Source organism: Mangifera indica, chromosome 20, assembly GCF_011075055.1.
Source record: "Mangifera indica cultivar Alphonso chromosome 20, CATAS_Mindica_2.1, whole genome shotgun sequence".
NCBI lineage: Eukaryota > Viridiplantae > Streptophyta > Magnoliopsida > Sapindales > Anacardiaceae > Mangifera > Mangifera indica.
Genome location: NC_058156.1, coordinates 1,597,270 through 1,623,491, shown reverse-complemented (window position 1 = coordinate 1,623,491; position 26,222 = coordinate 1,597,270). Strand labels below are relative to the sequence as shown.

General features: G+C 30.9%; 2 protein-coding genes across 5 annotated transcripts; one reads left to right on the top strand and one right to left on the bottom strand.

Moving 5' to 3' along the window:
- The first annotated feature begins 3,548 nt into the window (after window positions 1-3,548).
- On the top strand, window positions 3,549-25,598 carry LOC123204172 (rab GTPase-activating protein 22-like). Of its 4 annotated transcripts, XM_044620754.1 has the most exons (7): window positions 3,549-3,559; window positions 9,701-9,705; window positions 21,332-21,591; window positions 22,453-22,588; window positions 22,722-22,771; window positions 23,648-23,701; window positions 23,900-25,598. In XM_044620754.1, exons 3-7 carry the CDS (start codon window positions 21,410-21,412, stop codon window positions 25,164-25,166), a joined length of 1,689 nt encoding a protein of 562 aa, XP_044476689.1. In that variant the 5' UTR covers window positions 3,549-3,559; window positions 9,701-9,705; window positions 21,332-21,409; the 3' UTR covers window positions 25,167-25,598. The 4 variants fall into 4 exon arrangements, with proteins under 4 accessions (XP_044476689.1, XP_044476687.1, XP_044476686.1 ...); XM_044620751.1 differs by lacking the exons at window positions 3,549-3,559; window positions 9,701-9,705; window positions 21,332-21,591 and adding an exon at window positions 20,477-21,318; XM_044620753.1 differs by lacking the exons at window positions 3,549-3,559; window positions 9,701-9,705 and having other exon boundaries at window positions 20,924-21,591.
- LOC123204173 (methionine gamma-lyase-like) lies at window positions 5,224-8,714 on the bottom strand. The gene is made up of 3 exons (XM_044620755.1): window positions 8,274-8,714; window positions 7,793-8,194; window positions 5,224-5,957 (listed from the first exon to the last, which is right to left on the bottom strand). The coding sequence occupies exons 1-3, from the start codon at window positions 8,650-8,652 to the stop codon at window positions 5,386-5,388; spliced, it is 1,353 nt and encodes a 450-aa protein (XP_044476690.1). The 5' UTR covers window positions 8,653-8,714; the 3' UTR covers window positions 5,224-5,385.
- Window positions 25,599-26,222: the final 624 nt, after the last annotated feature.

The following is a 26,222-nucleotide window of genomic DNA, read 5'->3' as shown; positions in this document are numbered from 1 at the left end:
TAAGAATGGCACGGCTGGAAAGCTTTAAAAAAAACTGCACGGGAGCGACAAACTTTACACCTGTCGTACTTATACTAGATTCTGCGTTATAGTTAGGATAATTTCCAGAATAATCTGACAATGCAATAAATATTTTGACATATGACAATGATGCATTGGACAAGTCTGACAACAATTTAGATGAAAATGTCACAGTTGGGATAATTTTCAGAATGATTCGATTAGGACAATAAATATATTTGATATATGAGGGTACCGAATTGGACAAGTATGTCAACAATTAAGAGGAAAATGTCATGGTTGGGATGGTTTTCAAATGTCCCAACTAGGACATTTAATGGAATTAGAAGAAAAAGCTTTCTTAGACATGGCGACAAGCAATTTGTTAGAGATGACACTTGGCAAGAAAATATGAGAAAATAGGTCATGGGTGGGACAATTTTCAAATGTCCTTTCTTGGACATTTAATGCTTAAAGAAAAAAAAAACCTAATTTAGTTGATTTAGGTAAACTAAATTTATATTTAAAAGCATAAATATTTATTTTGGGGCATGGCTGGAAGATATCATTTTATTTCCAAAAGGCTTAACGGTTGATGCATGGTTTGATCCTAGTTTGGTCACGGGTAACCAATTTTCACCAATATTTTTTTGATCCAGATTTATCTGCAAATTTCACATTTTGTCCAATTGTAATGCATTTCAACATTCTTTGGACATACTAATAAATTAAACTTAGATTTTTATCATCATCAAAATATTAAGATTCAACATCATGGGACTACTCATAATGGTGTATCAGAAGACCACCTCTAACAGATCCTCTCATAGTATGCCTTCATGATTAATAGTCAAATGCAACAACACCTTAACCAGCAGGCTATAATGATGCATGTCGAGTGGCAACTCATGCAACAACAAGCAGTGATGATGTGTAAGGAGATGCTAGTACTTTATGATCAGCAGGTTACGATGTTTTGTGAGGAGATTTAGGCAATATATCAATAGCAAGTCAAGTTGCTTTGTTGGGAGATATTGGAAATCCAATCCTCTATCATGTCTTAAATGACGAGACTTGATGATTCACATGTTCAGAGATCAAGACTAGTGCAGGTTTATAGCATACTTAATTGTCTAATTCTTTTATTTACATGTGTTAAAATAAAATGCTTACAAACCATATTTGTTCAAGCGGATGATGTGCATGAGGATGATAAGGATGATGTAGCCCAAATGATGACGCAAACCAACAAAATGATGCCCATAAAAACAAGGAGGTGCCACCAAAAAATGATAAGAAGGCTTTAACCTTGAAAAAATAGTTAACATTTGGTCGTGTTCTTAGAAAGGAAAAATGGTTGATAAGTCCATTCACAGATCTGATGAAGATACAAAAGGCTAGACAGGTGAAGGAAAAACAACTTGTTGCTCCCTCAGTATGTGCAAAACATTGGGCCAATACTACTCAGCATTCAATGTGTGGTATGTTTACGCTGTAAACAATGACATTGCATGTGTCTTCCTTGGCAAGCCCAACAATTCAACTATAAATCTTGGTAAAGGCATCTAGTGGAGGACATTAGTAACGCAAAAGGAATGGCTAGATAACATAGTGTGTTCTGTTGTTATGTTATAACTTATTTAAGTACTCATATTCAACTGACAATATAACATCTTCTATAACATAGCAAGTTGAAGATTTTATTGGAATACTTGGAAAATCGTTTCTGGATAGCAATTGGACGACAATCTCGATGCAGTTTATGGTAAATCTCCCTACTTACACACAAACATTCAAAAGATTGGCTTCCTAAATAGAATGGACATTTATACAATTAAACATGAACCAAACACAAGAGTGTAAAAGCTAAGCAAGAAAATTATATGAAGTTCAAATTAAATTTCCAATCAATACAAAAACTAAACCAGGATAAACTAATTTGCAAGATGGTGTACACCGTGGCTGTAAGAACCTCGTCCTCTGCTGCCATTAGATAATATGTGAGATGATGAAACACCAAGCATTGGAGCAGAACTCAAATAATTTTGTTGATTATGTCTGGGTTGGTGGCATTGACTATATATTATGGTTAGACTTCCTCTCTTTGTGATGGTCTCCTCGCATGGTTGGACGGACAACCAAACTGTCGTTGTTCCATCATAAGTGGATAAATTGCAAGAATATTAGATAGTGTCCAAGTTTACTAATCCTTAACCGGATTAACATTCTTTCTATACACCTCTCATAAAGATGGTGATAAAAAATACTAGCTAAGTCTGGAACATTGTTATCCACATATGTATATACGTCAAGAAAAGAGTCCACATATCCATTCCTTCCTCGTGGCCAATACCAAAAGCCAATGGATGAATTTGATTATTATTGTCTTTACAACAGCAATGAAAAGAGATTCAAGGTACTTTTCTTTTAAATGTGAAATATCAATGCAAATGACCAGGTAATAGAATTGTTGAAACCTTCTAATCAAACAACCTAAAGTCATAAAAAAAATTTGGAACTTATTTTTTGCATTAATATCAATACGTGTCATGGTTCTTGGGTTCTTGATCTCTAGATTGTGACAATACTCATGTAAGACCATGAAAGACTCCTCAGGAGATCTTTTAATACATTTAGTTCATATGTTTTGGCATGTCACACTTACGTGGATGAAATGTCAATCTTGTATCTATATACTATGTCAGATTGATTTCCTTTGGTTGATAAATTCGATTATCCATAAACATCGATTTTAGAATATTCCCTAATAACTCTACACCAATCTGTCTGTGGTGTGGCAAATTTTGACCTCATGGACATGTGTGTGTCTTTGACCTCATGGACATGTGTGTGTCTTATCCGTACGATATGGATGTATGCACTTTAGCCCATATCGTACTCTATCAGAATGAATAACTTTCCATTGAATATTTGTCTCTAATGCATAAGTTCAAAATAATGCTTTTAATTATGTCTTCAAATTATAAAAGCCCATCACTTTTAAATTGTTGCCTCTATGTATTTTTCGATTACTAATACATGTATTCTCAACATCCACGACAGATTCAAAAACCAATTGAAATGAATTAAAATTATAAATATGACTTGTATATGTTCTAGTATCTATAGAGGTTGGGACACCCTTGCAAATAGTATCTCAAATACATTTTAAATTTTATGCACACTTCAACAAAAGAAATAAATTATTTTTCTTCTTGTCATGATTGCCAATTTGGCAAACATTATGAAACCACTTTCTTTCTCTCTTTTTTAAGAGCATCTTCTCCACTTGAAATAATACACATTGATGTTTGGAGTCCTTCTCCGTATCCAAGGGTAGAACCAAGATTTTTGTTAAAGGAGGGGCCTCTACGGTTTCATCATTGTTTACCAAAAAGTACATATTTTATCTTAGAGTAACACTCAATCAAATATCAAATTTATACAAAAAAAAGATTATTTTCTAAATGCAATGCACAACACCAAGAAACTCATGTAGTAAATATCCATTTTTTAGGTCATGCAATTGACATAAGTTTGCTTTTGACACACAAAAAGTGTATGTTTATTGGATATAGCTTAGCTCACAAAGGTTAGAAGTGCTTAAGTATAATTGATAAAATTTATATATCAGCAAGTGTTAATTTTGATGAGTGCAATTTTCCTATTAAAGAAATTTCTCAGTTTGTCAAAAATTATCATACTAAGTTCAAAAATCAAACACAAGACACTATTCTAAAATCAAACACCAGCTTAAGCATATCTCCACTTCCAAAGAACTCAGCCACAACTTTAAAGACCTTACAAACCACTGACACCCTAAAAAACTATCAATCTTAAAGTTGCATTGCCTGATGTAGTTGATTAGTCAATTATAAACCAAAAGTCTCAAAAAAAAATACTGAAACTACAACACAGTATGCTCTTTTTAGTTTCATTTATTCAATGATTATCGTATCCAAAAGTAGACTATTAAGTACCTGTAATAATCTCAGGTGCATTGCTTCTAGAACAAATCCCCTGTTGCAATGTATTGCAAATCGCCTATTTCTTGCATCAGTTTACACAACAATATAATTTGTTCTTGGTTCTTTCTGTCTGACTCCAAATTCATTTGCATCAGCAACGAAGATAAACCAACATCCCAAGCAAGAATATAGGATCTCAATGAAACATGAATGAAATTACAACCCAAGCAACTAACATATTCAGATTTTGAGTTCATACTGGCATCAACATCCCAAAATTGGATTAACAATAAAAGTGAAAAGAGCAAATTACAATAAACTCTAGGCTTTCGAGAGGCCTAGTCTCTCCCTCACTTCCCACCAATGTCTTGTAATTTCTGTCCAACCTCCCCCATGTACAGCATCTTCTTTTATCATGTTTTCCACATCTAAGCCTTCCCTTTAAGTGCCACATGCCTCTTCTGCAGTTTGCTTCTCAGACCAATCTGAATATGCCATTTTTTCAACTTTAGGCTGTCATCTGTGCAATCAACTTGTGCCTTTTTCTTCTTGCGCGAAACATAGATCCTGGACCTAAAATAGACAAAAATATGTTACAACTGCCCTTTTGGTTAAACCTTCTACTGTCTTAGAAGCCATGCTTATCTTTTGTGGTTTAAAGACATGGAAGAGGAATATGAGGCCTTGCTAAGAAATCAAACTTGGAAGTTAGTGCTTGCCAAAAAAACATCAACATGTACCTTATCATTCTTTGATAACATACTAGCTTGGTGTGACAATGTCAATGTTGGGTTCCTAGCCTCTAATTCAATTCTTCATAGAAGAACTAAACATATTAAACTTACGTACATTACATAGTATAGAAGTTTATTAGATCAATAAAACTGCGTGCATACACTTTTGAGTATACGGATAATATATCATCATATGATTGACAGATTTTGAATTAAAAATAAAATAACACTCAATCATATAATGACACATTATCTATGTCTTCAGTTATGCACTCAAAAGTTTTTACACATAGTATTGTTCTTATCAAATAGGTCAATTTTCTGTTTATTTTATTGTTGGAGGAGGATAAGCTAATATGTTTCACTTGGATTAGGGTAGGTTCAGTCAACTGCTTAGATTATTTAGGAATGATAAGCTAACATATTTCAATTGAATTATGGTTGTTCTGTGATCTGTTTAGGTGATTTGTTGAGAGAGATAAGCAAACATGCTCTGTTTACAATTAGGTGTAGATTCCTGATTGGACAAAACAACCTCATCTCTCTATTGAAATCCTTCTCAAACTGTATTGCTCATCTTCTCAAACATCGGATCCAATTATGTATGACAACACTTGTACTTAACTATGGAGAAATAAGAAAAAGCCTCTGTTTTATTCAGTTCTGGTTCCTTTCTCTAAAGTTTACATGAATAAACCCAAATCCTGCATCTTGGAAAGTGCCTTTTCAAATTGGCTCCATTTCTGCTCCAATGTCCCAATGTATCCAATCGACATCCTAACCAACCCTGGTGAAATCCCAGCCAGGGCTTTTTCTTCAGCATTCAGTTCACTACTAGTGCTGCTACCGGAGCAAGACATAAGGGTTTCATAGTACCCCAAGCTGACAGCCATGAAACCAAACTGAGTAAAATTTTGCAGGTAGTTCATCAACCTGTTAGCTTTTTCTTCAGTTTCCATGTCCACGCAGAGAAGCCCACCAAACCCATATTCCTTGTTGGCCATCGCCTTCAGGAGCTCGTGCTGTGGGTGCTCTTCAAGGCCTGGGTAAACGACTTTCAGGCCGAGCTTCTTCATTCTTGTGGCGAAAGTCATTGCTCTGCGGCAATGCTCCTTCATTCTAAGGCTTAAGTGAGGAATTCTCTCAGACAAGTCAAAGGCAACCTTCGCATTCATCGTTGGGCCTAGCAGCATCAGGGCTCCTTGGTGAAGGTCCATCATGGAATTTACCAGACTTGCAGGCCCACATACAGCCCCTTAAAAAAAAAATAAAAAATCATCAAATAGTCTATATTAGATATAAATAATAATTATTAAATATAAATAATTATTATATTTAATTTAAAATAATCAATATTATTTTATATAATTATTTTAAAATATTTTTTATATTACTATTATATTAATTAAAAATTTGATTAGTTTAATTTTTAAAAAATTAATAAATAAAAATATAATTATAATAAAATCAATATTATATGATAATTAAATTACCTTTTAATAATAAAATATTATTAGAATCTATCATATTATCAAAATATTTTATATATAAATAATAAAAAATAAATTATTAAACTAATATTTATCTATTCAACCAAACACTCACTAAAAATATAATAAAATTATATATATTCTTTTTACTATATAATTGATATGTTATCGTAAAATAATATTTAAACGTATAACAACAAATTGTATTTGTGCTAAAATTTGTATAAATATAGCATTGCTCTACAAGGAAAAAAGACAGGTGCATCACGTGTCAATCTGAGCAGGTTGCCATAAAAAGCATGGCGAATATTTCACAAGGCTGTGGGACATACAAAGCTACAGACAAGAAGCAGATCAAATTTCGAATCATCTTTAAGATCCAATATGATAAACCATCCCTATCAATACCAAAATATGAGCATTAAAATTGGTAAATAATAAAAAATAAAAAATAAAGAAGCCCATAAATAGTATTTATGTTATTTTATTTAAATATTATAATAAAGATATAATTTAAAAATTTTATAAGCATAAATGTAAATTTTTTATTTTATTTAAGAAATTATATTTTCAGCTCATATATTTTAAAAATATAATCTAACCTAAATAGTTTATAATATAACATTTCTATCTCATATTTAACATGTATTTTAAGGCATAAATATTAATTTTAAAATTATTAAATGATATATTAAAATTTTAAAAATATTTTTAAATTTTAAAAAATTTTAAAAATATTTTTAATATCCTTATCTATATTTTTATAAATATATTTTTTATTATTTTTAATTCAAATTAATATAATTAGAGTATAAATATTTAATAAAATTTTGAAAATAGAATGTTATTTTCCTTTTTATTAGTTTTATAATATAATTTCATGTACCTTTGACGAAAAGTAATCATCTGAAAAAATTTTAAAAATAAAATAAAATAAAGATACCATAATTGGCACCTTTCAATATGAAGGAGGCTCGTAAGCTTATTAACAGGGATGTTTAAAATTATCAGTTAAATAAATTGAATTGATTTTTAAATCGAAAATCAAAGTAAAAATAAGGTATTTAAAATCAGTTTGATTAACGGTTTAAAATATAAAGAAACCAGTTTGAATACTAGTTCAAATATATAAAAAAATAGTTTTTTAATTGGTTATCAATTTGGTTAATTTTCAAAATCGATTAACTGAACTAAGCTGGTTTTTAAAAAATAAAATAAAATATTAATAAAATTTTAAATTTTTTAAAAGAATTAAAAATAATAATAAAACAGAATAATTATTTAAAATTCGGTTCAAAACTAGTTAACCAAAGATTTGATTCAATTAATTAGTATTTTCGTTTGGTTTAAAATTGATTAATCATTAAATTAGTTCGGTTTTGAATTATAATTTTTTTAAATTAAAAATTCAATTAAGTTAAAAAATTGATAGATTAATTTGGTTAATTGATTTTTGAATACCTCAATTATTATATAAAAATCTGCCGAAAAAGGTTTCAAAATTTCAATAATTATCATATCATTTAGTTCCATTATCATCATTTAAGTAACTTAAATCCGGACGTTAAGATCTAAACACGTGCATGTTGGACAAATTTACCTGCAATAATATCGGCCCCGCCACAGATGAACTTTGAGATACTGTGAACCACCACATCGGCTCCTAGCCGAGCCGGCGAGAGCACCATCGGAGCAAATGTGTTGTCCACCACCACCGTTACTCTCTTGTCGTGAGCTATCCTGCTCAGCTCCGGTATATTAGCCACCGTGAGTGTGGGGTTGGACATTGACTCAAAAAATAGCACATTGGTTTTCCCTTCCACGATTTCATTTTGAACCATCTCGTGGTTGCTGATGTCCACAAACGACGTCGTTATGTTGCAAGCCCTTGGCAAGAAGTGAGTCAGTAGTGCGTGGGTCCCACCGTAGAGCGTCCTTGATGCCACCACGTGTCCTCCGCTGCTGCAAAGTTGCATCAGAACTGACGAAATTGCAGACATTCCTGCAATTCATGATGAAAATTCTTGCATTAAAGTTTTTGAATTTATGATAGTTAGATGCAGATTATGAATTTAAGATACCGCTAGCGGTGCAATAGGCGGCTTCGGTTCCCTCCAGGGTGGCCATCTGACGGCCGAGGTTTAAAACGGTAGGGTTGAAGTGACGGCTGTAGATGAAGAAGTCTCGTTCGGGGCCAAGCTCGCCAGAGAACATACGGCGCATAGTCTCCGGCTCCATCACCGTGAAGGTAGCGGAAGCTTCGATGGACATGTTAACACCGCCGTGTTCACCGAACTCATGGCGGGCACTGGCTAATGCAGCAACGGGATCTTCGGAAGTGGGGGCCAAACCTGAAAACATTGATTTCTTTGTAACAAAAAGATCATCACCGTCCAAATCGTCAGGACCGGATCTTTTCTTGCCGGGGAAAACAAATCCATGGGTTTTGGTCTCGGCCATTGAAGGAGAAAATTCAAGAAAAACGTTGGAGATATTAATGCTTCTGAGATGGTGAACAAGGTGGTGGCTAAGATGGGCTATATATAGAGAATTAGATGACCTAAAACGGTATAAACGAGTTGTGATACATATATAAATAATAAATAATTTACATAATTTTTAACAAAATAATGAGATGGCATTAATACATATAATAAAATTATATGTATAATTTTTTACACAAATACATAAATAATTATGTATTATTATATGATTTAGTATTATTTCATCTTTAATTTATAACTATCAAACCATATGATAACATTATCGTTGTTTACTTATAAAATTGTACGTATATTATTACTTTAAGTTAAATTAGAGATAAAACAATAAATAATTTCATAATAACTTGTAATTATTTATGCATGAAACTGTATACATTATTTATATCTATAGTTTTATTAAATATAAAATTATACGATAAAATTATTTGTACAAATAATAATGTTAATGATGACTTTAAAAATAAAATTAACGAGGGTCAATATTGAATAAAATAAAATATATTAAAATAAATAAAGAAATTTAAAAAAGTTAATGTAAAATTTTAATAACTACATTAATATTTCATATATATAAAATTTTAAAATTTTAAAAATCTATTTGGGTTAATGATATTTTGTATGTATTTAATTAAAATTTTTTAAAAGTGACCCCATCTTAATTCACCTATAAATAACGTATTGTTATATAATTGAATTGAACTCTAAAACTATTCAACAATATAAAAACATACCATTAAGTGAATATGTGCAATATAAAAACAGAGATAGCTGTAACCAATTACCTTATATGTCACAACTGCAACCTTTTAATCTTCCAATTGCCTTATATGTCACAACTGCAACCTTTTAATCTTTTTCTGGTTTTGGATTGTATTTCCCAATTTGAAAAAACAAATCCTACCCACCCATATATTCTCAAAAGTTGATTAATTTTGTTGTCTGGTTTTATTTAATATGCCTTCTTAATATAGGAATAAATTTGTTTTGGAACCTAAAAATTAGAGAGTCCATTCATGGGCTATATGGTAATTTTAATTGATTGATTGATCGATCTTCCCCTAAACAAATAACTTTATAGCTAGGGTTGGATCTGATGTGGGTTAGCTTGGTGACAAAAACCGATTTGGTTTGATTCAATTTGACTCAAATATATTTTATTCAAATTTGAGTTAAAAAATTTGATTCATTTTTTAAATTAAACTAAATTCGAGCTAAAAAGTTTTTGCTTAAGTTGGATTTGAATTTATAGTTCAAATTGATAGTTTAAATTTGTAAATCAATTCGGTTCAAATTTGTGATTTAGATAAGCTCGAGTTTATAGTTTAAATTAATGGTTCGAATTTATGATTCGGTTTGATTTAAATTCATAGCTCAAATAAACGATTTTATATATTGTTTAAATAAAATAAAATTGAATTATAAATTCAATCTATTAATTTAAATCAAATTAAATTAAATTATTTTTATTTAAATCACTTTCAATTTTAATTCGATAAACTAAAAAATATTCCAATAGGGACTAAAATTTGTAGGATTTTACAGGGATCCCGTCCTGCATGTCGTTTCTGGCCGCGCGTGGGTCCTCAAGCAATTGCATGTCTGTCAGTCTGTGGACAAGCACATGAAACATGAACCACCTGTCACTGATGAAAATTATTATAATATATCTCCAATTTACTCGTTCATTTTGAGGAAAAAACTCTTGTTATTTCTGCGCCTCTCTTTCTGCTTTAATTTACAGGTGTTTCCGAGACCTTGATCGGACCTTGAAACTGATCAGATGTCACAGCTCTTGCTTCGGACAAATCAAACAAATCACATGCCAACATGTCTTGGTGAAGCTCAAAAGTCTGAAATCAGCCTTTTTAAAATTGGATTCATCATCTTATTAATTTATAGTTTAATTGATTTAATTAAATAATAATTAATTTAAATTATTATTAAATTATTATATATTTTTTAAATAATATCAAATATTTATTTTTTACATATAAAATATAATTTTAAATATATTAATTAAATATTTGACACTTTATTATATAGATTAAAAAAAACTAATAACAAATTATTTGATTTAAATAGTTTTTTCGATTCAATAGATTTATGAGTTTAATCAAATTTCAAATATATTAATATTTATATATAAATAGAATTGAATTGTGAAATCAGAGCAAATTGTAGAGCAGTTTACGATTCAACAGATCGAACTAGATGATCCGATTTAAATTTAAAAACATTGATTGGAATCATAATAATCAAATCGTATATTATATCATGGATCAAAAGCTAAATTTTTTATATCGTATATCATATCATAGCATACGTTTTATAACAAATATATTAAAAAATCAATAAAATAATAAAAAATTTTGGTTCGTATGTTATCATTTTAGAAAATATAAATAACAATTCTAAAAAATTAAAATTTCTCATATACACTTCTACTATATCTTTATTTTTACTTAAAATTTATGTTATCATTTTAAAATATATCACAAACATCTCTAAAAATTTAAAATTTCTTACAAACACCTTTATTAAATCTTTATTTTCATTAAAAATGTGTATTCATCTGTATTAATAATATGTATCATATCATATTATATAATATATTTATTATATTTTATTTACTTTAAAATATATATTATTTATTATTTATATAATAAAATATATATCATATATACAAGGGGAAATTAAGAAACATTGTATCTATAGAAAATTGTAAAGTATATTGGTCCCAGCAGCAGGATAAGGCTTAATAGAAAAGCCTGCTAAAAAGCTTCATCCTAATCCGCTTGTGTCAGTTCATTTTAAAAGATCACTTTTCCTACCATCGTGACATTCTGTGTATGATTATTAAGAAATCTTAATTGGGAACGTGATTGTCATGTTGGCATATTTATTGAAAGAGATATTGCATCAGAATTGTGTCGAAAAAGCATCTAATCTATCTTAAAGTATTGTTTGAATAAAAAAAAAATGAAATTTTATATATAAAAGATCATATATTCAAGTTTATTTTTATTATATATTAATATTAAATTCTTAACTTATCTGATTCAATAGTTATAGAATCGATCGTTAGACTCAAAGTTTGTTTTATTTTGTATAATTAGTTATAATCCAATATAACAGTCTGACTCAAATAAGGTTTCTTATTATAAAAAAGAAAAAATTTAATCACAATTAATGACTAACTATATGGGTAATCGTAAATAGATTTAAAATGCACATAGAAGTCTTCCACCTAAAAACAACTAGGAGAACTAATTGTATTAGTTTTCGTGAACTCTTCAATCAAACATTCTCATCTTGAATGCATTATAACGCAAATTGTCTCCTACTTTAGAAGATAAGACCAACAACATAAGCTAATAAAGGTCTGGATTTAATGTTTTGGGATTTAGGTTTTCTCTCAATGTAATTCATTATACGTTTCTTTTTATATAAGATTACACCATGTACTTTTTATTAGGGATAGATCTAAACGAAGTTGAGCCTAAATTTAAATTTGCTCAAATTCTCAATTTAGGAGAGTTAAGTTGAAGCTTGGATCCATGATCAACGAGTTATAAATTGAACTCGAACTCATTCCATAGAAAATTTTAAATTTAATTATAAGTTTTAAACTTACAAGTTATTAATTTTAAAAATTATATATATATATATATATATATATATATATATATATATATATATATATCTAATAAAATAAAATATTGAAAGGAATATGTAGATTTATTAAGACTGAAAGTGATGATGATATCTTATCCTCCAAATGTGAGGGAACTCCACTGCTTTTATCATGTTGACACCACAAAGAGGGTTTTGAATAATTAAAACTCAATATTTAATCATCATTATCCAAAAAAATTAATCTTTTATTATTATTTTTTTATTTATATGAAAATAAGTAAACTCATGTTGACTCTTTATACTTGTCATTTTTTATCATTATTTATGTATAAAATTATATATAATTTTATTATTAAAATATTATTATATATAAATTATTATTATATTTAATAAAATTGAATAAAAATTAATGGATATAAATAATTATCATTTTTGATGAGAGATAATGAAATAATACTAAGAGGTCGTATAGTTTGCAAGCGAAAAAGATTATTTTGATAAATTATTTTTTATTATTTATATTCTCTTGTTTGATTTTTTAGTAATAATAAATTATAGCAATTGTATATTAGTAATGATGATATGACAAGTAACATATGTAGTAATCTGATTACTATTTCTATCGTAGATATTAAAAGATTACCAAAGTAATTTTAATTTTGTTATAATTTTTCTTTTATTAATTTTTTAAGAGTAAAATACCCTCACTTTTAATTAATATAACAAGTAATATTAAATATATTTTAAAGTAATTTTATCTAAAAACATTTAAGTAAAATAATATCTTTGTATTCTTTTATTTTCTCTAACTAAATACAATAATTATTTATACCTATCTATTTTTATCAAATTTTATTAAATATAATAATAATTTATACCTAATAATCCTCAAGATAATCTTTTAATTTTAGTAAAAAAATATTTTCCAAACCAAATACTTCCTAAATTATTTAAGTAAATACTTAAATACTCTTGCTATTATTATTTTAAAATATTTTATATTATTTGAAAGTAAAAATGTTTTTATTATAAAAGATTTATAAATAAAAATATAATTATAATAAAATAAAAAATATTTTAATATTTAAGATAAAAATAATAATTACCTATCTATAAAATAAAGATAATAATTATATTATTTTTTATTATTTGTTATAATATAATTTATAATAAAATTTAATAATAAAAAATATATTATTAAAATAATATTTTATTATTAAAAATTAAAATACGAAAAAGTAATTTTGGTGTCACATCATTCTCTTAAAAAGAAAAATTAGTTTTTTTATTATTATTTTTATTTATATGGAAAATAAGCTAACTCATGTTGACTCTTTGTAGATATTATCTTCCATGTGTGTTGGATTCTTGATAGATATCAATCCACGTTGGATTCTTGATGTTGATGGCGTGGAATTGGACACACAACAGGGTAAGTAGGACCCCCGTATTGACAAAACAACTAAAACCTGCCATATATTTATTTTAAATATTTAAATATATTATATATTTAATTTAAAATTATCTAATAATATAATATCACATATTAAATATATATTTATTTATATATTTAAAATATATAAATATAGTTTATTATTATCTTATTATGAAATCAATGATTTTAAAAAATGATTGATTAGTAACTCAAAATTGTTAATATAAATATATTAAAACAATATTATTTTATCTAATACGTATCAAAATAACATTCTTTTAGTCATTTTTGTTTAGTTACAGTATTAAACCAAACTTAAAGCTTAATTTACGCTTAAATTTGAGTTTGATTATTTCAAATAAACTGAGTTTAATCACCTTTAAAGTGAGCTCAAACTTTGGTCAATTTAAATTTAACCCTAACTCCGATTAATCTCTTTTGGATGCTCTAGGAAATCCATCACCAGAGGATCAGTCCAGGGAGCTCCAAGTGGAGCTTTGCTCCTGCAACCCACCCTAGATGACCACATATGGTTGTCACCATTACCAAACAATTTGGATTTGCCTTGGTCAACAGGTGATATAATTTATTAGGAAAACACAGAGAAGAACCGAATCGATATACAAAAATACTTGCTTCTAAAGCAGCCATAAGGGAAGGTGACAAAGGCTGGCACAAAATATTATAAATAACTTCAAAAAATTTAAAATTTTACATATAAATCCCTATTATATCATCATTTTCTCTAAAAAGATATATCAATCAATATTGATAACATATATTGTATCATAAAATATATATCATATTGTATAATATATATATTATATCATATTAATTTGATATATATTATGATGTATATCGTTTTCTATCTGTATCGTCTTATATAATATAAATTATATATTATAAGATACTAATAACTATGCTCTGACCTATATATTACCGCTGTGAACTAAAGCTCAAAATCTCTAGCCAATCCAGTTTGAGTTGAAGCAATTACAACTTGAGAAACGAAAAAATTATTGACATGAAATAAAATCAAAGTTGCAAGTCCCTAGCACTGGTTATTAAGGTAAGCAGAGAGCCCTAAACCAAAACAGTCTCCATTGGGAGCTGAAAACCAGCTTTAAGATGCCATCTCTTTTCCCATGGTTTTTTTCTTTAATCCAATCTCATAACCTCTTCTCAAACTGAAGATCTTCATCCAGAAAACTGAAGATCCCATGATTATTTAAACTTATTTGTAAACCCAGTTTTATTAAACACCAAATATAATTAATATTAACACACATTAGAAAATTTTCTGACAAAATAGCCTTAGATATTGTTATGGAATATGTATTAAGCAATAGCCAAGTACAAAATCCTTATAAAATTCTGCCTTACCAACAGAATTCAGAAAATTTTTCGATCAAAATGGCAATTGCACGTTACCTGGATGCAAAGCAAAGGAATACCAACGCCTTTTATGGAATCTGAACTGCTTGAATTAGAGTAATAGTCGACCACTGGCTTGAATCCAAATGAAATTGCAAGGTGTTGTGGAGAGTACTAAGATGATTGCCCACATAGACATGTCAAGAGGGTTGGTCAGCTCAGACCTTCTTTTTTTAAGCACGGTCTGCTAATATAGCAGGTTATGCTAAGACCTTGGGGTAAGGTTCATAGGCTGGTCCGACACGGCCTATTTAAAAATTTTAAAAAATTAAAATTAATTCAAAATAAAAAATTATAATTTGATTGACTCATTTGCAAAAGCACACAACCCGGCTCATGAAGGCATGGTTCAAAGGACCTGAAGTCATGTTATGGGCTCTTAGCAGGCTGGGCCAGCCCTCTAATTGACATGCTTAAGCCCAGCTTGGCTCGCTAGGATTGAAGGGCCACACCAAAGCCAACCCTCCAAATGGTCGACCTAGACCCAACCTAGCTCGCTAGGATTGAAGTGCAGCGTTGGAGCCTGCCTGGTAAAATTTCTTTTGGTGGTCAATTCTTTCATCAAATTCCTGGACAGACTTGGCATTGGTGGCCGTAGGGATATTTATCTTTCCACCCATGTCTTCAAAGAGAAAAGCATGCCTGTATAAACAATAATTCTGATGATATTTTCTGAAAATAGAACGATCAAGTTTATACTAAAATGAAATGGCCAGAGGAAAGTATTTATAACATCCAATGAAATTATGCATACAACTTTTGTGTACAAATAAAAATATATCATTATGCGATTGAGTATCATTTTATCTTTAATTTTTAACTATCTAATCACATGAAGATATGTCGTTGTTTGTGTATATAATACTATTATTATAACATGATTACTTGTTGGAAATTCTACAGAGAGCACTATCAAGAGCTTTGTCATAAACAATGCTAAGTCTTCATCTGCAATGACCACACTGGATGGATTACACAAAAACGCAGCACCATAAGGTCAGAGAGACAGCTGAAATTAGCTGAAAACCTAACTTCCATTTTATTGCTTTCACATTTATTGTATCTCATGAACTCGAAAATATAATTAGATTCAAACTGAACTAAACTCAGTTTGATTTGCATATAACCAAATTCGAGCTCACTTTAAAGGTGTTCGAGTTTAGCTTTTTTCAAATGAACTAAGTTTAAACTCGAGTCAAACTTTAAGTTTGGTTTGATATTAAAACGATATCATTTTAATATATTTTTGTCAAAAAAATGTCGTTTTATATCGAATTTTTCATACTCATGAACTTGACGAACCAACTACCCTTGAAACTTAAACTCGAAAATATTGAATTCTCATATTTGAGCTCGTTTAAGCTGATCTTGTTTTAGACTCAACTCAAATCCAACCTCACTGGAAACGCATCAAACTTTAAAATTGAAAGAGTTTCGTTGATCGGATTCATTCTCATACTGCTTTTGCTTCTCCTCATCCGTCATGAAAGCTGTAAGAGGAAAAGCTTTTCCAATCCCCATTGGGGTCTTGAAATAAATCTTCTCACTCGAAGGATCTTCAATGTTCATCTTCTCTTGACATATATATATATATATATATATATATATATATATATATATATATATATATATATATATATATATATATATATGTGAAGAGCAAATTCACCGAAGAATTAATTATTGTTTGCTGTAGGTTGAGCTGAATTTGATGTCGGTTTCTTCTTCTTCTTAGTAGCTGCTTTAAACAGTTAAATGAGGCAGCTGTTATGAAACTGAAAATGGTCTGTAACTCCCAACGTTTTTACTCCACTTCTTCAGCTATCATCATTAATGGTGGGATGATTTTTAAGCTTCATGAAAGGGGTCTCCAGCTGAAAGGATTTTTAATACACTATGAAATCCGGATCCCCTTAAAACACTTCCATTTTTTGCAACAAATCAATACTAGCAATGGTGGGAAATTATTTATTTTTGTTTTATCGTGGACAATTTCGTTTTTGTACATAGATAAGGACTTAATCTAAGTCCAACATTCGATTGTTCAAGGAAGTGGTTCACCTAATGGTTGGCCAATGCCATGCATGGTTGGTGGACCATTTGTTTATTCCAGAGGTTCTTTCTTTCATATTTTTGGTCTGTTTGGTTACATAATTGGTTTTCTTTCATGGCCATTTATGAATAATGCATCCATTAACATTAAAGAAGGAAGGAATATTTTGTTAAAGAGAAGGTGAAGGGGAAGGTGAAGCGATAGAAAGGGAAAGAAGATATTCCCACTATTATATGTGGCTACAGTGTGAAAGCAATCAATTTTTGGCCAAAAGACTTACTCTCACCTAAGGTTTAGTTTGTTGTTTTGATAAGTTTTGAAAATTTAAATACTCATCTATTAATCGTTAAAGTTAACAAAATCCGTTAGTATTAAAGGTATAATCGTCATTAAAAAATTAAAAATTTATCTCATTTTTCATTTTAGTTTTAAAAATTAATAATTTTCCTCTTTAAAATTAGAGTTGAATTTGAAACAAGTTTGTTTGAGTTCAAAATAAGTTTTGCTCAAATAAGCTTGAATATGAATATGAGGTAAATGAATACAAACCCAAATATAAGCTGGGGAGTAGTAGGAAAAATGAACCCAAACAGAGGTCGTGTTCCACTCGTGAGCTAAACACGACTCATATTATTAAAAAAAATTAAAAGGAATGACGTTATTTAAGGGAGTCAAACTGAGCATCTCATGCAAACCCAAGGTAAGTTGGACTTTTTCACACGAACTCGAGCCAGGTGAGCGCCAATCCCGAACTCTTAAATTGTGAGGTGAGCTGAACATGAATTGGTATTTTTCCATGCTTAGAGACCCCGAGCCAAAAACAAGCCGAGCCTACCTAAAAACAAGTTTCATCCTATTTGGGTTTGGTTCAGTTCAAATTTAACCCTACTCAAAGTTAATAATTGTTAGTTTTTAAAACTAAGGTGAAAAAATAAGATAAAATTTTATTTTTTTTAATATTACTAGTTAAATTATGATTATGCTCTTAATATTAACGAATTTTGTTAACTTTAATAATTGATAGATGAATATTTAAATTTTCGAAATTAAATAAGTGTTTAGCAATAGACTAAACCTTGCTTGGAAATAAGGCTTTTGGCCTAAATTATTTTCTGCATCTATGACTTTTGCGCCCACAGTTAGCTTTTCAACTCCTCCTACCTCACACCACAGTTTTGGTCATTCCTTGTCTCACAAGATTTCTGTAAAAATGAAAGGTCTCTTTTTTCATTATCCCCACCATTGATGATGTATAAGTTTCATAGCATTTTTTCAAGACCTTCAACCAATTCAATTCACACTCAGGCATCTTGAGGAATGAAGACAAACAAATATAAACAGATTTTAAAAATCCTCCTGACTCCTGAGAGAGGGAAAAAAACAAATGCTATAAAAGAAGTGATTATTTAGCATATCTGAAGTTATATAGCAGAGAAAATGTAATGAATTTTTTTAGTTTAAATCATTAATATTTATAAAGTATGCATCTTTCTTAATCTCTAATAAGACTAACGCTTACAGATTTATAATTATTAGTATTATATGATACACGATACGTATTTTATAATACGATATAATATAAATAGAAAATGATATGTATTATAAAGTGTTTTAAATTAATACGATACAGTAAATATATTATACTTTACAATACGTATTTTATGATATGATATATATTATCAATATAGAGTAATATATATTTTTAGAGAAAATAATGATGTGATAAGGGTGTATATGCAAAAGTTTAAATTTTTAAAGATATTTGTGATATTTTTTAAAATGATGATATGTCAATTAAATTTTTTATTATTTTATTTTATAAAAACCGTATCCTATGATACGATATACGATATAAAAAATTAATTTTTTGATACACAATATGATATACGATTCAACTAAAATGGATAGATTCTTTTCACACAACTTTGCATCTTGTCACTATAAACAAAAAGTAAAAGAAAAAGTTCTTTTTTTATGGTTGAGAAACCCTGCTCGATTTTGTTGGACAAGTAAATTTTGAAGTGTAATGATTAAATTTATAACTATTGTATTAAATAAATTAAGATTTTAGATTATCATAATACATCAACTTAGAATTTTTTCACAAGAAGAAGAAAACTCATGTTATTCGAATTCTACCCTTTCACAATAGAGATTTTTGGCTTTAACACTCAAGTTAACCCGCGAGTGATAAAAGAAAAAGGTTAGAGGGGAAGCAAAAGAAAAAGTAGAATGAGAATGGAAAGAAAGACAGAAAATTATAATTACAGTCAGTGACTTTGGGTTGGGATTTTTTCCTTTTCGACTTCCACCACACAGCACTTGATGCTTTATTACTCCACAAGATCGCTATCCTCTAAATCATGATCAATGAGTAAATGGGATTTTTACTGATCCATCCATCCATCCATCCTGGTCCATTATGATGTGACAATTCATAAGAACAGAACACATTCCGGTGATATAATGGGTAAATTAGGACATGGGTCTATGAAGAAAATGGCTGTAAAGCTTTTAAATCAGAAAAAAAAAAAAAACTTTAGATTTCTCTAAGTCTCAACAACATCATGATGATCCCAAGTAGGGTCCAACTATAACTACTAATGGCTCCTTAGAGTTTTATATTAAAAAAAACAGTTGAAATGGGCTATCTCATCTTCTTTATCATCCTCAACAAACCTTCTAATGATAATTTTGACCAAAATCAAAAATAATTTGAGTATTAAAAAAAGAGACTTATAATCTTAAGAATTAATAAAATTGATAGAATATTAAAATTAAAAAAAAAACTTATAAAACCTTAGTTTATCGGATGTAATAGTTATAAGTTCAATTACTATACTTTTAAGATTTACCTCTTTAAGATTAAGAGAGTATGTGTTTCCTACCTCAATGATTATGAGACCGATCACAGAAACTAGATTTGACCTATTAAATTTGGTTGGTTTTACCCTAACACAATATTCTAATTCGAATGAGATTTCTCTTTAAAAGAATATGTTTTCTATCTTAGTAATTATAAGGCTGATCACATAACCCTGATTTAACTTACTAAGTTTGGTTGGTTCTATCATAATATAACATTCTAAGCCCGATCAGGGTTTCTCCCTTAAAAAAATGTTCTTTACCGATAACATAATGTAAAAATTATATTCATGAAGATCTCACCCATTAATAGTGAATATAAAATAGAACATAAAACTCATGGTTCATGTTACTGCTTTTAGATTTAGTGCGGGGAAAAGGAGAAGCATGTGGTTCGGCATAATTGAGTGTCTTGTCTTGTCTCTCCATGTTCATCACTAGCTCCATGGTTTCTTCCTTCAAAAACTAGAACTATTTTCTGTGCCATCTCATCTGATCTACCTTCAGTCCACTAAATAAACAATAACACAATTTGTCTTTTGACTTTTGTCTCAATACGACTTTTTCTTTTCCCCTTTGGATGCCTCTCTCATTGTGTTTTGCATTCATGCAGAGAGAAAAATTTGAGCTTGTTCATGCAATTTATTTTTAAAAAGAGAATTTTTTATATATTTTTTTGAATTAAAAAATGGAAACGTGAAAAGTGAAGTTAGGTGAAAATGGGTTGTTATGGGCCGAGCCAACAAGCTCAAGTCAGCGGGATTCCAGTCTTCTCGGTCTACTTAATAGAGAAGAAAGGAGAGAGAGAGAGATTTGGAAAGTAAGAAAGATGGATTAAGATTGAATGAGAAATAAAATAGTATTTGTTGGTAGTCATAATTACTTGCTTTAATGGAAAGAGAGTGAAGATTTATTAAAATAAGGGAGAAGGGATTCAGTTTGGTAATGGTGTTAGCCTTATTAGGCGTCAACAAGGATCAGTACCTAGCCGTAATTTTACTGTTGATGCTCATTCTGACCACCGGAAACGGTGGAAAATGGATCCCGTTTGCCGAAGGTAGCGGTACTGGTACCGGAGGAGGAGGGGGCGGTGGAGGTTTCTGGTATGCGGCTGCTCCTACTTCCAATGTCGGAATAGCCATCGCCTTGACGGCCATGGCCGGTCTTGCCTTGGCCGCCGCCGTCTTATATACTCATAGGTAACAAAAACACAAAAATTAGAAAATTGAAACTTGTAGAAAGCAAACGAATCTAGGTGTTATTGTGTTGTTAATTTCAATTAGTAGTTAAATGTTAACGGAACATAAACCGTTGATGAGAGCCCTCCGGAGGAGTCACACGTCTTCTTCTTCGTCACCGTCATCCTCTTCAAATCCTTCTTCATCACCGTCATCCTCTTCATGGATTCATCTGCGATCGGTTCTATTAGTAGTTGCTTCTTCGTCATCTTCCTCACCAGTTAGCACTGATCGGTGAGTTTCAATTCTTGTCCACTATTTCTTTCCTGTTTTATTGTTTAAATAAAATTAATTTATTGCTCCAACTTTCCTTATTATTTTGTACAAAAATTGGAAAACGAAAACACTCTTTTATGCGGTTTTTGAGATTTGTCCCCAGATCCGATCTGAAAGCATTAGCTTTTAGGGTTTTCTTTCTGGGTTCTTATTCTGTTCATTGCTTTATGCTAAATGCTGTTGGAGATTCTGATAACTGTAGTGTCTTTTGTTGATCTTTCCTGTTGTTAGCCTTTTGAGTTGAGGATGAATCTTTTGGGTGTGTATTGCAGGATACGGTTTAGTGTATACTGTGATGTATTGATATTGTTTCAGAGTGCCCTTAATTCTGTTCCTCATTCAAGACCTACATAGATTAGCACAGTAGCACTCAGTTATTCTTTCCTTCCTTATCATGATGACTCTAGTACTAGTTAAAATGATTAAGCCTCTTTTGATTAGTATGCACGTTATGATTTGATTTGTTCTCTCATTTGTGTTGTTGTGCGTAGGGTGCAATTACTCTCCCCAGTTGACCATTTGTTCATTTCGACTCTCCTCTTCCGTACTCCCAGTTGTTAGTGTTGATGAGTTGAGAGTGTTGCTTCTTCCCATTTGGTTTTTTTCTTTGCTTATCTTGATGTATATGGAAAAAAGCTTGTTCTTTATCTTTTATTTTCTTTTCGTTGTGAAGTTCTCCTGAATTTCACAAGTCTAAAGTGTATATGTGCATTGCTCATCAAAGCTTCCATTCTTCATTCAGCATTGTTCTTCCAATTATAATTGTAATTGTTGTTCCCTTTAAGAAGATATTTATTTGTTTTGTTTCTTCTTTTTCAGGGGTAGTCTTAAATCACCATGGTCCCGAAGGAGAAGAAAACGTGCGCTTCTTGCCAAACAATGGAAGAGCTTTTTTACACCAGATGGAAGACTTATTGAAGGTGGTGTCAAGTTTCTGAAGAAAGCCCGTAGTGGGGTATGTTATAAAAAAAAATTTCAGACCTACATGAGGACTTATTTATCCCATACAATTTTTTAATTGTGAACTCTGTCTTTATTGCATCTCTCTCATTTTGTCATGAGCATTCATTCTTCATTCTGCAATGCAGGGAGTTGATCCAAGTATTAGGGCGGAGGTTTGGCCATTCCTCCTTGGAGTGTAAGAATCTTTGTTCACGTTTAAGCTTATGTATCCTTTTTAACATTAATGATGTTTGTGATGATTTTTTGACTTGATTTAGGTGGAATTTTTTCTCTCTCAGGGACTTGTTTCAAATTTTTATATTGGCTTTTACGTTAATATGGCCCTCTAAAATTCTTGGTACATAGCAACTTGTCTGTACTGTGTGGCTTTTTTAATCCTCTTAACTTGATTCCGGTTTATTGATGTCTTCCATGATTGTATTTTTTTTTCCAGTTTATTGATATTAATTATGATCATTTCATCTTCTCTGGTCATCCTCTTCTAATATATCTAGGTGCTTTTAAATTTTCATGCATAGCCCCATTGTTTTTGACTTGGGTGAAATTTGTGTGCAAATATCCTTTTTTTTTTTCCCTATAAGCTTTAATCCTCTTAGGTTAAAGGGAGGGGTGGATTAGAGAATTATCTTGTTTCGTAAACTTTTGCATCATATTATATATTTGTGGATATGGTTTTCTTTTTCTTCATGTGCCTTGGGGTATTTTGTATTCATAATTATAAATATTCTTACTCCTTTAAAGATATTTGTTGCGTGCATCAGGAAATCATGCCATTGGTTGCCCATCTTTGTTGTTTTACTGGGACTGAGTCCTCATATGTGTCACGTATTTGGAGAAGTCCTTGTGAAATATACCCACCGGCTTTCTCAATTCTGATACCTTTTTCCAATTTCATGTATTTTCTTTTTTAAATGCAAAATGAACTTTTGGTACATGATTCAACCATGTTTCTGGTTATCTGCTTGTGAAAATCTTTCTCTTTTTGCTTGTTATGCCTTTGCTTTATTATTCTTACTATGATATTATTCTTTATTTATTATTTTATAAACAGATATGAGCTAAGCAGTTCCAAGGAAGAAAGAGATTCTCTTAGCATGAAGAACAGGTGTCAACTAGCCTCTTTGTACATTTGTTTATGAATGTTGGTCCTGTTAATTGGTTTAACAGAGTGTTGCTCTACTTGCTTCTCCTACCTCTCTTTTTTCTTCCTTTCTATCACTTCTCATCATCCTTTCGATTTCTGTTGGCACCTTGTTTCTTTAGCTAAGTTATATATCTAACATTTCGGTTGTGTATGATGCAGAAAAGAATATGAGAGCTTGCTGAAAGAGTGCTCCAAATTACATCGACGCAGCTTAAGGAATTCTAAATTTAAGGAAACTGCAGAAAATAGCAGTAATGAGGGCAGTGGCGATTTCAGTCAAGTTCTTGATTCTCCTGGCTTTGAAGATGTGGCAAGTTCGAGGAGGTCTATTTCCTCCGAGAGAGGAAGTCCAGCAGCTGAGGATCTGTACCCCCCTTTATATGATGATACCCCTCGAAGCTCTAGATTATTACTGGAAGGAGAAGGTGATAAGAGTTTATTTACCCTCGAAGAGACATGTGCTGGTGACACTGAATCTAATGATTCTGACTCATCTGTTGAAACTGAGAATGTACCACTACTTTCTACGGAAGAAGCTGGAGGAAATGAAGTTCTTAATGCAGAGGAAAATTCAAAGGAGATCGACAGTAACTCTAAATCCCACATAGATGAAGATTTTGTCACATGGCAGAGAATCATTCGGCTTGATGCCGTGAGGGCAAATGATGAATGGACTGCTTATTCACCATCTCAAGCTGCAGTGTCAGAAATCAAGGCGCAACGTCTTGCTCAGGCTGTTGGCTTAAAGGATTATAATCATCTGGAACCATGCAGAATTTATCATGCTGCTCGCCTGGTTGCTATACTTGAGGCCTATGCACTATATGACCCTGAGATTGGTTATTGCCAAGGGATGAGTGATCTATTGTCACCAATTGTATCAGTTTTGGAGGAGGACCATGAAGCTTTCTGGTGCTTTGTGGGTTTCATGAAAAAGGCTAGGCATAATTTCCGGCTTGATGAAGTCGGAATAAGAAGGCAATTGAGTATTGTTTCCAAGATAATCAAGGGCAAGGCTATTCATCTCTACCGGCACTTGGAGAAGCTTGAAGCAGAAGATTGCTTCTTTGTGTATAGAATGGTGGTGGTTCTATTTAGAAGGGAGTTAACTTTTGAGCAGACACTTTGTCTGTGGGAAGTGATGTGGGCAGACCAGGCAGCCATTCGAGCTGGGATTGCAAAGTCGGTTTGGGGGAGGATGAGGCTAAGAGCCCCTCCCACTGATGATCTTTTGCTTTATGCAATTGCAGCCTGCGTATTACAAAGGAGGAAACTTATTTTAGAAAAGTATAGCAGCATGGATGAGATTATGAGAGAGTGCAACAGCATGGCTGGCCATCTGGATGTCTGGAAGCTTCTTGATGATGCTCATGATTTGGTGGTCACCTTTCATGACAAGATTGAGGAGACCTGTAATGCTCACTGACCCTCTTTTTCCCCTGCAATTCACTGTTGCCTTCTTTTTCCTTTTTACATGATTTTGTTGCTGCAACTGCTGATCCCTTTTAAACCAAGGTATCTTCAGTTCACATTACGCACGGCTTGACACAAGCATTTGAGAAGCAGTTCCTGTACTGATTAAATTATGAAATTATAAGAAATATGATGTATCGCCCGCGTTCAGGACTCATTTGAGCGAAGAGGCATCATTGCAAAATTAGTGATTTAGAACCTTCAGGTTGTTGGCTTAATCGATTTTTTTTTCTTTTTTTCATCTCATAGCTCTTTGTATGCACACTATTGACATCTCCAGTGTTGTCATGTACTATTTCTTTATTTCTGTTTTCTTGGTCAAAAAGTTTCTAAAAATGTAGCACATTTAGCAGGTGCCAAGTTCAAGAAGCATTTTACATCAGAATCAGATTCTCGGGTGCATTTATCTTATTTAAACTCCAGGGGATTGCTCTCAGTACGGTAACGCTTACAGAGAGTAAAAGCTTTTGTCTTCCCATGGTTGGACACGATACTTATTTTCAGAAACATATATTTTAAAATTTTTTATTACAAGTTCTAAATAAGATCATGGACAAGGACTTATTCTCACTCAAAGGTTAATGTTTTTTCAAATTTTTGTCCATTAACTTTAAAAATTTCAAACACACATTCATATGCTAATTTTTGTAGTTAGTATCAAGGGTAAAATCGTTATTTAATAAAAATATTTAAAAAAATTAAAAGTTTATTATATTTTCTCCCTCCCTTCCCTACAAAAGTTTAAAAAATTAATAATTTTTTTTCCACCCTCTACCTGAAAAATCACTATTTTCCCCCAGGATTTCAATCTTATCTCTAAGGTTACAATCCTTTCTCTGGCTATCGGCTTTTTCTCTCTCTCCCTTTCAGTCTTTCGATAGTCTTCCTGTTGTTTTTGTCGGAGACAATGATGAATGGTTTTTGTCTCTCAGATGAAGATGGCTCATAGTCTTCATCAACATTTCATCTTTGTTGGAGATGAATACGATCTACGAAGGGTGATAGAGAG

What these genes read in the sequence shown, in the direction of transcription:
- LOC123204173 (XM_044620755.1), bottom strand. Translation starts at nt 8,652, where the DNA reads ATGGCCGAGACCAAAACCCATGGATTTGTTTTCCCCGGCAAGAAAAGA. An exon ending in CGCCTATTGCACCGCTAGCG is followed by an intron (nt 8,195 to 8,273) that starts GTATCTTAAATT and finishes CATGAATTGCAG; the next exon opens with GAATGTCTGCAATTTCGTCA. An exon ending in CGGGGCCGATATTATTGCAG is followed by an intron (nt 5,958 to 7,792) that starts GTAAATTTGTCC and finishes TTTTTTTTTAAG; the next exon opens with GGGCTGTATGTGGGCCTGCA.
- LOC123204172 (XM_044620751.1), top strand. Translation starts at nt 21,065, where the DNA reads ATGGTGTTAGCCTTATTAGGCGTCAACAAGGATCAGTACCTAGCCGTA. An exon ending in TGGCCATTCCTCCTTGGAGT is followed by an intron (nt 22,772 to 23,647) that starts GTAAGAATCTTT and finishes TTTTATAAACAG; the next exon opens with ATATGAGCTAAGCAGTTCCA. An exon ending in TCTCTTAGCATGAAGAACAG is followed by an intron (nt 23,702 to 23,899) that starts GTGTCAACTAGC and finishes TGTATGATGCAG; the next exon opens with AAAAGAATATGAGAGCTTGC.